The sequence below is a fragment of the Hoplias malabaricus genome, chromosome X2, assembly GCF_029633855.1.
Source record: "Hoplias malabaricus isolate fHopMal1 chromosome X2, fHopMal1.hap1, whole genome shotgun sequence".
Classification (NCBI taxonomy): Eukaryota; Metazoa; Chordata; class Actinopteri; order Characiformes; family Erythrinidae; genus Hoplias; species Hoplias malabaricus.
This window is the reverse complement of record NC_089819.1, coordinates 40,463,489-40,480,873: the sequence shown is the minus strand read 5'-3', so window position 1 is coordinate 40,480,873 and position 17,385 is coordinate 40,463,489. Positions and strand designations below refer to the sequence as shown.

The window sequence follows — 17,385 nt, the reverse complement described above, 5'->3', positions numbered from 1 at the left end:
TTGGCTACAAGTCGAGTCTTGATGCTCTTGTGTTCCTCATGAGTGCGCGTCCACAATCCCACTCAAACAATCCCAGAGTTTATCATAAAAAAGTAGTGTTCAACCCATGTAGACTAGTGGATAGAGAATACCTATAATCCACTGAGTTATGTCTGAAATAATTCACTATGAATTCAGTTCCCAATAATTGTGTAAAGTAATTTAGGGAATAGTGGATAGGGAGCCATTTCTGACACAGCACAGGTCAGTTTTATAAAGTGTGAATTTGAGTCAAGTCTTTCATCTCTGAAGTTTCATTTCAAGTCAGGTTTTGAGCCTCTGATGTTCAAGTTTTGAATCTGAAATCTCTGAAGTTTGAAGCATCCATCATAACTCTCAGTTTCTCTGGGATTTAAGACTAAGTCTAGTCATGAGTCTCTTAGGGACATGTCCAAGCCAAACTCGAATTATACTCTAGTGTTTGGTGAGTTTGTGCCAAAATAAGACACCACTCATTTCTCACTAACTTCCTACAATACTGAGTGTATAACACTTCCCAGCTGGCCACTGATATCAGTAGATGGTGATATATATTTGAATATAGACTGTGATATTAAGTGACCACAATTTAACATCTAGCCAGCATTTGAAGATGATGTCAAGAAAATGCTGGGTTTTCATTAAACTGGCAAAGGCTTCCTACTACAATTTACACAATGTTGGAGTTGAATGTCAACAGAGTGTCAACCTGATTTTTGCTTCAAACCAGAGTGCAATATGTACTTCAAAGTAGGTTGTCAACAGAATATCCAACTGTAGTTCAATGTCTGTCCAATAATGGCGCTTTATGTCAATGTTGGGTTTTGATGTCAACGGGTGATGTTCATTCTTATCTAAATAAACATGCAAGTAAAAACAATGGATGATATTAAGGTCAGCAAAAATGATTGAGAAAATATCTATATATTGTATGATATGCCCAGTCCAGTCTATGACAATGTCCATTGCTGCTTGATGTCCACACAACAATGCGTTTTTTGACCTGGAGGTTTGGAGGTTTTCAAATTGAATTCAGTGCCCATATAGTGCTGGAGCAAGATGCCAAGCCAATGTTGGGTTTTGACATCAAACCTATTTTCATTTTTAACTAAAACACATCTAAACACATCTGTTCAATGTTAGAGTTCAATGTCTTTTTGAAAATAACTTGACATTTTGTGTCTGCAGGGTTACTACTGCACTTCTGAATGTAATTTTGGTGGTAGGGCAGTTCAGTGTCATAACCTCGTCACTGCCTCGTGATAAACATTGAGCTAGACTTTCAGAAGTGTGTGTGCTAAGATTTTGTGTCTGTTGCTTAATCAGTGGAAGAGCAGATGGTGTTCTACAGTGTCATGAGTTTGCAGTTTGCAGCCTTCACTTATGTGACTGATGGTGCAGTCATTTCCGCGATAAATATAGCCACAGTGCTTTGCTGCCCTATCATTTCTGACCCAAAGCTTTGCTGCCCTATCATTTCTGACCCTAAGCTTTGCTGTCTTTTCATTTTCTTTCATCCCAAAGGTTTGCTGTCCAGTCGGTTTGGACATCACCGTCGCTTTTAAGCCTTCAGGAGGACTGCTTTCTGTTGTTTTGTTAGATTACTAAAGGATAGCTGGGAATTTTTCTTCATTTATTTCACAATTACCACAGCTCTACACAATTGACAGCTTTTCTTTGGTTGTTTGGTGACACTATATGTTATAATGAGGTAGTTTCACCATTATAGGGTGCACCCATTCCTGACAGAGTGTGTATAATCCCCACAGAAAAATCAAAATATACAATGAGACATTTTGGAGCAGCTATACATGAAAGTAATAGTAAGTAACAATTCCCAGATCTAATCAATGGCTAAAGAAGTAATGTCCCCAGCATCTGTCAGAACCTCAAAATATCCAACATGTTTTTGAATGCCATTAAATCTTCATAGAAATGTTCCAGCATTAAGTGAAGGACATATGGAAACTTGGCTTCTTAAACAGGCCTATTTGTATTTATTGGTTTTGTGATGTCACTAATGAACTAGGCATGTACATAGATCACAGTGTTTGTTATGTACAGTGCATAAAGTTTGTTTCATCCACAGTAGTTTTACTCCGCCTATCCATGTGTTGCAGGTGACGTCAGTGTGTATAATAGCTGTCTTATTGGGAACCTACTCATTACTCAAACAAACAACTCCATAGAAATTGTGATGTTTACATTGTTTTATTGTTTTTATTGTTTTAGTCCCCGTTTCAACATTAAAATGAAAGAAATATAAATAATTATGGATCCCTCATGCATTTATCCATCACAGCTCTGTTGGTCTGTGTCAGTCAGTAGAGGAGCCCGGGGGCTCGAGTGTCCCAAATAGCACCATACTCCTTATACAGTTCACATTTCATGTAATAAAAAATAATGGACCCAGAAAGCAATTAGACATTAATTCAATGTATGTATCAATTTTGTTAGTATAAATTCGCTACATGATGGCAGAAACCCTTATTTTTGATCTACACTGCGGCCTAAAAATGGTGTGGAGAGACATTTGGGGTTTGGCCTCGGCTTCACTGTGTGGAAGTGTGTGAAAGCATCACATTAACAGTAACCGTAGTTACGTATAACAATAACAACTTTATTAAACTTTAAGCGAAATCAGTGAAATAGTTAGGCAGTCACAATAAAATATTATCCTCCAGGAATATGTTCCTTTCCCAATGCAGGGGCAGTGGGATCAGATTATTTACCCTATAAACAGGGGAAAAGAATGAGACAAAAGAATATGCAGCATGTGTCTGTAGACTCACACTCTAAAACATGAGTGAAACAGCATGAATCCTGAAGCGTATCTGTGTATAATTAAATCACACAGAGTCAGTCACAAGAGAAATTCACTGGAGTCTAACAGTTTTTCATTAGATCCTATGATGAAAATGCTAATATGGCTAACTGTGGATAATTTTTTTTTACTACTTATATAACACAATGCAACCCTCCCTCCTCCCACCCACATCTAAATCTATCTGTCTTTTCTATGAGTTTACATTAGTGCTGCATTCTGAAGCCAGGAAATTGGTCCCCAATACGGTACCCAGAACAACATCCACAAGTGCAGCACATGGATTCACATTAATATAAAACAAGTCAGCCAATCAGAACAGAGCTCATTTGCACAAAACAACATATATAAAGACACTGTAACATAAACAGCCTGGGGCAAGTGTGCTTTAAGAAAACAAGACAAAATATAGACCAATATCTCTAAACGGTTTTTGTCCTCTGTGTTTTGTCTCAGGATGCTCAACAGCAGCGGCAGCCAATCAGGGCTGTCGAAACCCAACACAGGCCTATCAGGGCTGCATGAGCTCCATCATCATCAACAGCCAGCCAATTGACTTGTACCATGTGCAGCAAGGACTTGTGGGTAACTACAGCGAGCTCCAGATTGACATCTGCGGCATCCGGGACAGGTAGCGTCACTTTGATATGCTAATTAGGTAGTTCCTTTGACATGCTAATTAGACAGGGGATTTCAATTAGGAGGATTATATTCTAAATGAGTGATGAAGGCTAAACAAAGTGTCAGAACAGCACAGTGTCCCGGGAAAAGAAAGGTGGGAATTGGGAGATGGATTCCGCTCTGTTTTACTTTCCCTCCAAGCTTTGACACATGGAAATTCTCCCCCATTTTTCACTAAGCACCTTTTTACAGATGATAAACAAGGCCCTAAACGCCTAAACTTTATTCCACTGGAGTGTTTTCTGAGACAGAGGAGTGTTTTCTGAATGATGGCTGTAACCTTTCCCTCTTTCTGCAGGGTGATTGAAAGAGGAAAGTAGAATTAGTGATAATTAGCGAGAGGGAGAGCAGCAATTAGAGCCATTGTTCAGAGAAATAGCACCTACGCAAGTGGCACTTAACGAGTGTGTGTTTGTGTGTGTGTGTGTGTGTGTGTGTGTGTGTGTGTGTGTGTGTGTGTGTGTGTGTGTGTGTGTGTGTGTTTGTACAAGGCATACATCACATTGTGGGGACCAATACCTCTTTTGGGTATGGTCCCCACAGTCTAAATCAGTGCAGTAAAAGATTAGCTTAATTCAGGCTTAGGGTTAGATGTAGCACTGGGCTAAAAGCTAGTGTTGAGGCTAGAGTTAGTGTTAGGATAAGGATTTAGGTTGGAATTAGGGTTAGAATTGATATTATTGTTAAGATTAGAGTGTAGGTTTTAGGGTTAGAGTGTTGGGGTAAATATATGCAAAGACAGTCAAGGTTTAGCGGGTTATGAAGCCCCCAGCTTTGGGTTTTTTAGTCATAGAACTGTGTTCTCTGGAGTAATGTAAGTCCATCTAAATAATTATCCAACATCTGTAAAGCTTCTGAATGCCATCAGATCGTCACAGAATAGTTCCAGCATCCAATGAAGGATTTATGGATAGTTGGCCTCTTAAAGTAGCCAGTTTGTATTGATTGGTTTTGTGATGTCGCAGTAACATGTGCACTGATCTGTCTATTTTATCTAGAGTAGTACTGGGGTTAGTGTTAGACTTAGATCTGGTGCAAGGGTTAGGGTTAGCATTGAGGTAAGTCCTTTTGGGTAAAATGAATGTACATCTCCACAAAATGAATTGACATCAATGTAAAGATTGCAATGTGCATGAATGTTTATCTTTGGGATACACAGAGCTGAGCAGATTTGAACAGAATGATTCACTTTGGTAAAATTATTGTTGAATTTCTGAATTGAAGATATAAAGCAAGTATAAATAACGACCAGAATATGAGTTATGGAACTATTTTATGTTTTCTTTGCATTTCCACCAATGCAAAGAGAGAGAGAGCAGGAGAGAGATGGAGACTGCATTTCTTCTCTCACTCTGATCTCTGGCTGGTGCTTAGTCTGTTCTTCACTCAGCTAATGCTCCTCTTTGGCATCAGTGGCTGTGTGGTAAATAGCTGCTGGTTTGGGCCGTGATTAGTCCCTGAATCACACAGGCTTTTATAGAAAGAGAAAGAGAGAAAATATAGATGGAGTGTGTGTTTGTACAAGATGAATATTATAATATACAACAGCATAACCTTAACCCTCACCCACACCCTTAACCCAAGCCTTACACTCACCCACCTATAGCACTTTTCCAGTGCACGGTACCTACTCAACTGTACTCTACTTAGCTCTATTCACTTCCAACTAAATGTAGTCAGTAAATCACAAATGACTGTTTCAAATGGTAACAGTGGGCTTTGAAAACACAACAGCAGCAGCTGTAATGTTAAGCTTTATTTACTCCTTGTGTATTTGCATGTTGCTTATGTGTTTTGGAGCTTAACACAACTCCATAAATGAGCTCAGATGGATCACTAGATTTTTTCCTTCCTTGTTGCACTATCGATCTCTTGCTGGATTGTTTTGTCAGCCGCCAATCCTAAAATGCCACAGCTTAAATTTACAAGCTGCTGTTGTGTGTCGGATAAAAACGAATGTGATCAGTACTGTGACATGGAGATGTTAAAACGATTGCTAAATTGTGCTGGATGTCTGTCTTTCATTACATACAGTAATGTTTCTCTCTGGCCAATCAGCACAATGCAAGGTTTACACATCACTGATTAGTTCCTACTTAGCTTGCTTGGAACCATGAGTGAGCCTGTACTAAACAATCTCCCCGGTTCCAAGTACTAAATTTGCTTAATATAAAAGTAACACACCTAAACCCAACCCAAACCCTAAACCTAACTTTAAACTAATCATTAGTGTGAAGTTTAAGGTGAGGATAGAGCTTAGGATTAGGGTTAGGTTAGTGGTACTGATTAAAATAAAGGTATATCCCCGCAAAGTGAATGGAAATGTAAGTCATGTCCCCAGAATACATGTAAACAAAATTGTGTGTTTAGCTTACAGAATGTGGGGAAGCTGTTATTTATTTTTTTTATGTTTTTTATTATTATTATTTTAGGATGTGTACATAGAGCTGAAGGTCAACTGTGACTTCTTAGAACAGTGTTTAAAATTCCACCTCCACTGACCACATGGATGGACTAGAGAATTCTGAGAGAGAGAGGACTCTGAGAGAGAGAGAGAGAGAGAGAGAGAGAGAGAGAGAGAGAGAGAATGAATGTGACATAAATGTGTCACAAACCCTGAATCTTAAACCAATCACATGACCCGACTCTAAGTCTAACAGCTTCTACGTTTCTGGGAAGTGTTGACATTAGGTATCGAAACATTGCTGGAAGGATTTGATGGAATTCAGCTCTAAATCATTAGTGATGATTGGACAATTAGTACTGGATCTTAAATTATCCCAAAGGTATTGAATTGTACTCTTTATACCCCACTAACCATCACACAGCATTGGGTTTGGTGACCTTAGGCTCCAAAGTGTCCTTTTGCTTGCACAGCTGATGAAGAAACTTTCATCCTCAGCATCCAGTTTCACAAGGAACTGTGTGTGTGTGTATGTGTGTGTGTGTGTGTGTGTGTGTGTGTGTGTGTGTACATAAATATATAAATATATATATAGCTGATATAATAAATTGATGTTTGGATCGTGTGTGGAACTCTAGACACTCTGATCCTGCTTAGATTATCGTCTTCATGGAAATGTTAGCCACCAACATCAAAGGCCCATTGATTTAAGGTGGACTTCCTCTGGTGTGTACATTATTGATGAAGAGCTAGCGTAGCATAGCCTGGCCTAGCCCAGCGTCCCCCATCCTGCCCACCAGGTGGGCTGCGGCTTTGTGGGCTCAATCGATTCCAGGTTGGCAAACAGCCAGAGGACGGGGACAGACACACACAAACACGCACGCTTTTTTCTCTCTTTTTTTTCTTTTTTTTAATTGTGGAGACTTAACTGAGTCTTCTATTGAAGGCGACATTCATGATTAAAAAAAAAAAAAAAAAAGAACGGTGAGGATGTTTCCTCGCCATTTGCTGCTCTCCAGACTGTTTGTGTGCTTCAAACTAGTCTAATGTCTTTACAAAGCCCCAGTGTTAATAAATAAAAAAAAAACAAAATCCAGTTTCAGTCCGGTATACTAGGATTGATCTCTCTATATTCACTGCAGAGAAAAGACATCTGAAGTTGTTTAGACAATAGAGAGATCGCCAAGTGTTAAAAGCAAGAACCAAGATGAGGATATTGCTGTATTCCTCCTCCATAAGTGGATAACATTGACTTATTTTTGCTGTTTCAGATTACTTAAGGTGGCGTAACAAGTTACTGTCTCCATATATGCTAACTGATTGAAAGTAATCAGTGTGAACATGCTACAAAACTAAACAATTCGAGGTACAAATAAGTTTCTGTGGTAATTCCAACAATGAATAAAAACCTACAGAAAAGTTCAACTTCAGCCGCATAAATAACAGTCGCTTTTATCCTCAAACCGATCATTCCACCTTAAAAGCGTTTTCCCACAGTTGTAGGTGTTCCCTTTAATTTTAAATAGATATTACTGGCCTACATCCTAGCCCTTTTTACCTTAACACAACACTATGTAAAATTGTATGTAATATGTAATACAAGCAAGTATTGGTTTATATATATTATTAATAAATTCTTGCTGTATACCCCCCTCCCCCCTAACACACACACACACACACACACACACATTCCCCAGGAGTCAGCTCATTTAAAGATTCCACTGTCTTAAAACGATAGCTCAGCAATAAATCATATTTACGCCAGACCATAATCCAACATCCAAGGCATACTTTCGTCTAAAGCTCCTTTACCCTTGGATTTGGACCAAGGCTCTGTAGCATGTGCTGAAAAAACAAATCAGATCTAGAGAGGCTCCACTTACAAGTCTTATCTGCTGCTAACATCTTGGTGGCTGATACCGCAGGACCTTCAGTGGTTATCTATGCACTGATGGGCCAGAACTGTTTCACAGCAGAGAGGGGGCTACCCAATATTAGGCAGTAGGGCTGTGCCATATCATATTTTTCATGATAAGATCAATTGTATTTTTTTAAACAATACAAAAAAAACATGCTATATGGTGATAATACCGATAATTTATTATCATATGTTCATTAAGTGGGACATTTAGACAAAGGAGCAAGTATGGTGTGTGTGGAAAGACAAAAATAGGCAATGTGTGCTTTAACCGAAGCAAACAGAGTACAGAGTTAACCCTTTTTCCACCAACGGAATCAGATAAGTTAGTTCCCAAGTGGAACAATGATGCCCTCTGTGGGTGTGTCCAGATAAAGACACCCCAGAAAGAACTCAGAGCCTCAAATAAAGCATTATCCCACAGTGGCATGCAGGAAAATGCTATGTTCTCTGTGTTCGGCGTGACTTGAGGCGCTTTGGTTCATTTCCTCTGGTGTTCTCACTATTCACAAGTTATCATTTACACTCGTGTATCAGAACCCGCTGTTAAGGGTGGATAAATCATGACTCTGTCCATTTATCTCTGGCTCCGGTGATGAATTCATCCACAGCGACACATGGAACCGAGCAACCCTGCAATGCACCCCACTGATATCGCATCCTTGGTTCCTAGCAAAAAAGGAGGAAATGCCAGCCGGTTCACTGGAGAGCACCAAGGTTCCAATGACCTTGAATGGAACCAGTTATTTTGGTGGAAAAGGGCTTTGTATAACCATTTACGTTTACTGTATATATGCATGCACTAAATATTCTGCACTTTAGTTCTGAGGTAAATTTATTTGTTATATTATTTATTGTATACAAAATCTGAATCTTGTTACATTACTGTTGTTTACAAAACAACCAAATGTTTGCAGGTTTTTTCCACTGAATATTTTTAACATTTATATTTATACTAAAATAAAACTTTAACATTTATTTTGTTGCAACTATATGTTCTTAAAATTAATGAAACACTTTCCAGTGTCCTGTCATATCACCAAGAATATGAATATCGTAAAAATACAGTGAAATGTCATGATATTATTTTAGAGCAATATTTCCTACCCCAATTGGGCAGGTGGTTTTAATATTGTGTGTGATTTGTGTATATTTCTGGTGGAGCTGTAACAGTCTGTGCAACTGGCAATGAGGACATTGGGGAGAAGGATTGTATACGATGTAGAACTCTACCCATTCACACTCATGTTTGTGTGCAAAGGCGAGTGCTCTCCATGGTGCTGACTCCGAATAGTCAACACATGTATTTCCAGTCGAAGCATCCATGAAGTACATATTACTAAAATTACATCATTAGGAAAATGTGAAAACACTATATGGCCAAATGTTTTTGGACACCTGTTCATCCATCATAACATTTGTAAGCTTTCATTATAGAACGGTGTAAAATAAAACAACACAATATAAGTCCTGGAGATGGAAATCTACAATTATAAAAAAATAAGGTAAATTTATGTTCCCTAAGTAAAGGTACTGAATATGAGGGTGCCATCACAGTGACAGCAAAAGGTAGCACAACAGTGACAGTTTTTCTGACAGTGTAGCCTAAGCTTTGTCCTCACATTGTGCATAGTGGTGTGTGGGTTGATGTGCAGGTTCTCTAGAGCTTCCTGTTATATGTGTTTTTCAAGAATGTGTACTCACGGGATTGGCTTCTGCTATAATTTATTTTCCAGTCTGTTATTTACAGAGGAACTTGCTGAAAATGAAAACAGTGGATTATGGCTTTAAAAGAAACAATAACTGCTTCATGTTCTGACATGTGTCTCTCCATTGACACCCTTCCAGAGTTAGCACAGCCAGCGCTGCTCCTCACAGTGATTAGTGTTTAATGACCTGCAGGAATCTAGCATTAAATCAGCCACAACATGTCACCATGAATGTAACTGGATTTGTGAGACTGATGTGATCTGGTAATCACATCTGACTCACTGCTCTGGAGCTGCGTGATGGGTTCTGACTTCTTGCAGCATAAGCACATTTACTTCATTTAGTTAGCTCTGCCACTTTAGTTACATGATTGGGTTAGATATGCACTGCCTGGCCACTTTATTGGAAATACTTGCCTTGAGACTGGAAGCACCTGGTCTGTGTTTCTAATAAAATGGTCCTTGAGTGGAAGTAGAAGCGGGTTGTTTCTAATAAAGTGGCCAGTGTGAGGAAGTAGAAGTGGTGTTTTTAATGATGTTTCTGTGCTGTTCTGTCCCTGACAGTGTTTTTTTTTTGTCTGTTTGTTTTTTTTTTTTTTTTTTCCTGAATCTGTCGTCTGCAGGTGTTCTCCCAATTACTGTGAACATGATGGTGAATGCTCTCAAACTTGGAACAGTTTCCATTGCGACTGCTCTGGAACTGGATACACTGGAGCAACCTGCCATAACTGTGAGTAAATAACACACAAACAACTTCAGAAATGTTTTTCCTACACATCTGGAGAACCTGTAATCCAGTGTCTCACTGCTAGCATTGTGCTGAAACAGTCATGCAGTCTTACTTTGTGACTTCTGCTATGACACAAACTGCTGGGTGCTTTACATATATACTGTGTCTAAATATTTATAGACCCCTGTTATAATGAGTCAATTCAACATTAAGGTGCTGTATAGTCTCTATAGAAACATGTGAAACATAATGGGACACTGGGTAAGCAACACACAAGACTAAAATCACCAAAAACTGTGTCACAAGTTCATTAAAAAGTCTCCAATCCTTGTGTACTGATGCAGTGCATTTGTGTAATGTAAACTAATAAAATTTTAATTCCACAAACTGGCCACTTTATTAGAAATGCACCCTCTTCTTCCACTTACTGGACACTTTATTAGAAACACCTTGGTCCTGTCTACCTCCACTCATTGGCCAATGGAAATGAGGTGTTTCTGATAAAGTGGCCAGGGTCTGTATGAATTCACAACATCCAGAATTGCGATTTTGTGCTACAACCCAAATTCCAATGAAGGATGTTGTGTAAAACAGAAATAAAAACAGAATGCGATGATTTGCAAATCCTTTTGAATACACCACAAAGACAAGATATTTAATGCTAAAATGACTAAACTTTCTTGTTTTTTTTTTTGTTTTGTTTTGTTTTTTGCAAATATTCATTCATTTTGAATTTGATGCCTGCAACATGTTCCAAAATAGTTGGGACGGGGCAACAAAAGACTGGGAAAGTTAAGAAACACTCAAAAAACACCTGTTTGGAACATTCTACAGGTGAACAGGTTAATTGGAGACAGGTGAGTGTCATGATTGGGTATAAAGAGAACATCCCCAAAGGGCTCAGTTGTTCACAAGCAGGGATGGGGCAAGGTTCACTACTTTGTAAACAACTGCATGAGCAAATCGTCCAACAATTTAAGAACAGTGTTTCTCAACGTACAATTGCAAGGAATTTAGGTATTTCATCATCTACAGACCATAATACCATCAAAAGTTTCCGAGAATCTGGAGAAATCTCTGCAACTAAGAGGCAAGGCTGAAAACCAACATTGAATGCCCATGACCTTGTGGCGGCACTGCATTAAAAACCAACATCATCCTGTAACAGATATTAGGAACACTTCAGAAAACCATTGTTAGTGAATACAGTTTGTTGCTTCATCTACAAGTGCAAATTAAAGAATGTGGGTACTAGACTGACCTGCCTGCAGTTCAGACCTGTCTTCCATTGAAAATGTGGGGCGCATTATGAAGCGCAAAATACGACAACAGAGACCCCTGACTGTTGAGCAACTGAAGTTGAACATCAAGCAAGAATGGGAAATAAATCCATCTACAAAACTTCAACAATTAGTGTCCTCAGTTCCCAAATGCTTACTAAGTGTTGTTAAAAGAAAAGGTGATGTAACACAGTGGTAAACATGCCCCTGCCCGAATTCTTTTGGAATGTGTTGCAGGCCTACAATTCAAAATGACTGAATATTTGCAAAATATCAATAAAGTTTATCCATTTGAGCATTAAATATCTTGTCTTTGTAGTGTGTTCAATGGAATATAGATTGAAAAGGATTTGCAAATCATTGTATTCTGTTTTTATTTCTGTCTTACGCAACATCCCGACTTAATTGGAATTGGGGTTGTAGCTTTCCAGTTTTATTTATAATTTATTTATTTTGTTTGGTTATTTTATTCCATTTAGCCATCTTCGAAGCATCTTGTGAGGCTCACCGTCTCACAGGAAGCGCCTCCGGATTTTTCTCCATCGATCCGGATGGCAGCGGACCACTCAAGCCCACCATTGTGTACTGCAACATGACCGGTGAGACTCTGTCAACAAACCCAGATCAGCAAGCTTTAGGACCCAGGGGAGTCATGGGTCAGGGCTGTGTTTGTAGACGTCTGTGAAGAGGATAAAATCCATCTGGCCTTCTGTTAGTGTTTGGGTTGGGTTGGTTTGTTTGTTTGTTTTTTGTTTACACTCTTAGAACAATCAAAAATCTCATTTACACAGTTTCCCTCCTGATCAGCCGAGTCATGCCTGGTGTCTGAAACTTGCTTCTTTTCATTTCTTGTCCTTCAGCACTTCAAAACAGTAGCAGCTGCCTTGAAACTGTTTTACAGAGTAGTGTAGCATAATGCTAATTGCAGGGGACATAAGCCTCCATTATATTTTAATTCTTTGATAAAATAAAGATGGCAAGTACTATTATTATTAATGTAGTACAATTTAGAGGGCCATAAAACAATTATTAAATGCTACTACTTTGCTGCAACTTATGAAATTAATCAATTATTTTGAATATCTCATGTTTATGTCTTTGTTAGAGGATAAGGTATGGATGGTGGTGGGTCATAACAGCTCTGTGGCAGTGAGTGTTAAAGGCTCATCTCTGCAGAAACCTCATGTAATGAAGCTGAACTACAGTGCCACCTTGCAGCAGCTCAGCACACTGCTGCAACGCGCTCAGCACTGCCATCAACAGGTGCTCTACCGCTGCAGGAAGTCCCGCCTCTTTAACACCTGGGGTCAGTCACTATGGATATTAAGTGTTCTCATCGACATTTACACGTTTTTTTGCTCTCAATATATTATTATCGTTACACTTATATAGCGCCTTTCTAGACACCCAAGGACGCTTTACAATCCACACTGCTCAGAACATTCAATCCACACACTGGCGAAAAGCGGCAGCCAAACGCGCACAGCGTACTCTCAACCAGGAACGACCGTCCACCTGGAGGACTGCATCGGGCACTAGGATTTCACCCAGGACAGAGTGCCAATTCATATCTGGGCTCACACACATTCACTCACACATACACATTCATTCACTCACACACCAGGACAGTTATTAGACAGAAGCCAATTCACCTACCCTCCATGTTTTTGGACTGTGGGAGGAAACCGGAGACCCCGGAGGAAACCCACGCAGACACGGGGAGAACATGGAAACTCCACCCAGATGGGACTTGAACCCAAGATCCCAGCGCTGGGAGGCAGTATATATCAATAGTCACTAATAAATTGCAATTATACATTAACAATGCACCTAATAACAATATAACTACTGATGTCTACATATTATAGTTGCGCAGCTTATTTAAATAAGTCAGTATTAGGTCAGGGCGGCACGGTGGCGCAGCAGGTAGTGTCGCAGTCACACAGCTCCAGGGGCCTGGAGGTTGTGGGTTCGATTCCCGCTCCGGGTGACTGTCTGTGAGGAGAATGTGTGTTCTCCGCGTGGGTTTCCTCCGGGTGCTCCGGTTTCCTCCCACAGTCCAAAAACACACGTCGCAGGTGGACCCCCCGCGACCCTAAATTGGATAGGCGGTTACAGATAATGGATGTGTATTAGGTCAGGTGTAAATAAATGTGTAAATACATTTGTGAATATCATATCAATACACATGTTATTAAGGTAACTATGTAGGTAGATATGTAATTAAGTAGTTACACTTCATCTTATTTAGTGTGTCATTTTTTTTAATCATATTTAAATTTATACACAAATTCTGGTAGTTTTTTTTTTTTGACATTTAGCTGTGGTCAGTGTTGGCACTCGGATTCCAAGTCTCTTTTTTTATACAAATTAATTTAACACACTTATTATAGATGACCGATTTCATTGGACAGTATTCTATAACTGCCAAAATTCCCGTTTGATTAGGAGCAATTAAATGGAGTCTCATGACACAGAATGACATACTGTCAAACAGTACACAACCAGCCAAATAGATGAGACATCCTAATCAGCCAATCAGGTGAAGCCATTTGACCCTGTGTAACGGAGCTCTTGTCAATTATCTTTATTTGGTAAAGTTAGATTTTTTTTTCAGGATATATATATATATATATATATATATATATATATATATATATATATATATATATATATATATATATTATTTGATTAGTTTAGCCTACAAGTTGTACTTTGACATCATAACTAGGAAATCCTTCAACCTACATGGCCCACATTTAACAATTAACAGGACTTCATCTGTCCAAACACACTATGTACTACATATGTGTGATAATACAGTCATTAGGGACACTTACGAGAATCTAGGACCCTACATTCTAGACTTTTTTTAGATTCATCCAAAACTAGAAACTGATCCATCTTTAACAATTCTCTCAGTCTGTACAAGGCCGATAGATAGAAAAGAGTCTTTTCAGCACCAGAAATCAGAGCAAGCACCAATTTAGTCAGCATAGCAACAAAAATAAAGGAGTTCTGGTGGAAAAGTGAGGGTTTGTCCTGTCAATAAGTTGAACTAAAGCTGAGAGCTAATGAGCAAATGTGCAGTAATTGCTTCACACTTGAGCACTGACCAGTGTTTTCTTCTGGAGGCTGGCAGAGAACACTACACTAACCACTAACAAACCGAACGCTCCTGGCTGGCTTTACACAATGAACAGTTATGATACTTTTTGCCTGTTTGACATATAATATCTGTGAGGGTTGTGGGGTGCTGTTACACTGCGTCAGAAGACTGCAACAGTTACTCAAACAAGTTGTTAATTGGTATGGTATGGTTTGGTATAATGCTATATTCTGAAATGATCAAACATTATCAATTTGTCACACTGCAGTTTAATTAAAAATTATTGTAAATCATTTTGTAAAATCCTAAACAGTGTGTATTTTCTGTGATTCTGGGTCAATTCTGTTGAAGTTGTATTGAACTGACAAAAGCACTAAGAAAAGATTACCAGGGTTTGCTGACTGACTTTTCTTTTCTTCTTTTAACTACACTGCTTCTGTTTGTCTACTTCCTTTCAGATGGGACGCCATTGTCCTGGTGGCTGGATAGAGGGGGAGAGAGGAGGACGTACTGGGGTGGTTTTCTGCCTGGAGTCCAGCAGTGTTCCTGCAGTTTGGCAGAAAACTGCATCGATATGAACTACTTCTGCAACTGTGATGCAGACAGAAACTCATGGTAAAAACTCTGGATCTTTTTGACCTACCTACTAGTTTCTTTAACCCTTCAGGGCCCAGTTTCCAAATAACACTGTAAAACGGTGTTTGGAAAATAAAGACATCTGGGTATCAGTTCAGTTCAATCCAGTTCATGTATAAAGCAAGTTTAAGAGCCAAACATAACCAAAGACAAAATGAATGACGAAATCGAAATCAAGAAAACAATAAATATAGAATAAAAGGTGAAATGAAAAGAATAATAAAAAGAATAAATAAAATTAAGATTCAGAACAAAGCTAATATACATTTAACACTAATAGTGTTGATTTAACACTATTTGCCAGAGTTGCTGTAAAGGAATTTATTTAAGGAATTTAGAATGACAGAAATAGTATAAAGTGGTGCAGTTTGATCACAAGATTAAGTGCCATTATAAGCCAGGGGAAAATGATCTTAATGCATGCTTTAGGGGTTGTTAGATGCTTGGGGTCTAATTACATGAGGGAATGAGTTCCACAGTTCTTTGACTTGAACCCTATATGTGACGAGGAGCCAATATAAGGAGAGTAGACCTGGAATTCAAAACACTGTAATTCATAAAAAAACATAACTTCATACTGAATGATAAAAAAAAACTTGACAAATCACATTTACAGTGGAATTGTGGAAAGTGAAGTGCATTATGTATCGCATTAATTTGCCTTGCTGCCCCTACTCCCCCACTCCATTATACATTAATAATCCCATTAATAAATATTGTTAGCGACCTTCTGGTGGTAAAATGTCTGATTGCTGTTTTTAAACAAAATATGCTTTGTGACTTTTCTGCAGGGAGAATGACACTGGACTCTTGTCCTATAAGGATCACCTTCCTGTTACAGAGATTGTTATCGGAGACACGAACCGGACGAATTCAGAAGCTGTTTACAGAGTGGGCTCTTTGCAGTGCTACGGGGACAGTAAGAGAACATTTTCCTCCCTCGTTTGTTTATTTATCACAATTTTTAAAGCCTACAAAGCCTTAAATGACATCTCTATCATTAATGAGCTGTAAAAATGTTTCCCCAGGCTTTTTTCTGTGTCTGTCTTCAGAGTCGTTAATTAGCATCTGATGTCCAGATGCCGCAGATGTAAATGCTAACTATTGGACGCCTGCTTTTAAAATGCAACTCATGTTTTTGTCAGAGTTGTTTGTATTTATTTTTTTCTTCCCTCCGGCGAGGACTCAGTGACCTGGAATCCTTTTAAAAACTCCTAAAATACAAAGCAATTAAGTTGTTGATATAGCGTGCTTTGAAGAAGCTGCACATGAGCTTAAGCTCACAATGCCCAATGCCAAAAGAGTAACAGAGGGGTATAAATTCCAGTTTTCCAATGGCTACCCAATGGCTTTTCATTTCCTCCATTCATAGGGTCATTGGAAAAGTGCAAATCATGCTGCTTCGACACTATAGCTCCATCTAGTGGTTGGAAGCTCCATCAAGAATTTTAACTAATAATGTACTCCTTCATATAGGATTTCTGTGGAATTCAGCTTCGTTCTATCAGGAGTCGTCCTACCTTCATTTCCCAACTCTCCAGGCGGAGCTGAGTGTGGACATTTCATTCTACTTCAAAACCACAGCGCCCTCTGGAGTCTTCCTGGAGAACCTTGGGGTTAAGGACTACATTCGGGTGGAGCTTAGCGGTGAGTTAATATATATACAATGCAAAACATGATCTCTTTTTAGGTGAAGACATGCTAAATTTAGTCAGTGTACCTTATACTGTTTCTTATGGGATTGTTAGATGATAATTTAGCTTAATTTACTAAATTTATTTGGCAGAAAAGTTGGGAAATTTCGTAAAAATGTAAAAAGAAAAAATCTGTGATTTGATAATTCTCTTGTAGCTTTATTTAGCTGATAAAATCACATAAAATAATTTGATTACAACTTGATTGCATTTTTAGAGCTTCAAGCAGGCGAAACACTCAGAAACAATTCAGACAGAGGTGTGTTTACCACTGTGTTACACCACCTTTCCTTTTAGTTACACTGAGTAATAATTTGGGAACTGGGGATACCCATTGTTAACAATTTTCCAGTCTAATTTTTGCCCCTTCTGTCTCAATACA

The 17,385-nt window shown here is 38.8% G+C and overlaps 1 protein-coding gene across 1 annotated transcript in view; it reads left to right on the top strand.

Annotated features, from left to right (window-relative positions):
- Positions 1-17,385, top strand: part of LOC136676436 (contactin-associated protein-like 5) — a 105,329-nt gene that overhangs the window by 56,043 nt on the left and 31,901 nt on the right. Inside the window, exons 10-16 of the mRNA XM_066653462.1 lie at positions 3,299-3,473; positions 10,178-10,284; positions 12,044-12,163; positions 12,670-12,870; positions 15,132-15,288; positions 16,101-16,228; positions 16,786-16,956. Of these exons, the coding sequence (XP_066509559.1) occupies positions 3,299-3,473; positions 10,178-10,284; positions 12,044-12,163; positions 12,670-12,870; positions 15,132-15,288; positions 16,101-16,228; positions 16,786-16,956 (1,059 nt within the window). The remainder of the gene's footprint in view (positions 1-3,298; positions 3,474-10,177; positions 10,285-12,043; positions 12,164-12,669; positions 12,871-15,131; positions 15,289-16,100; positions 16,229-16,785; positions 16,957-17,385) is intronic.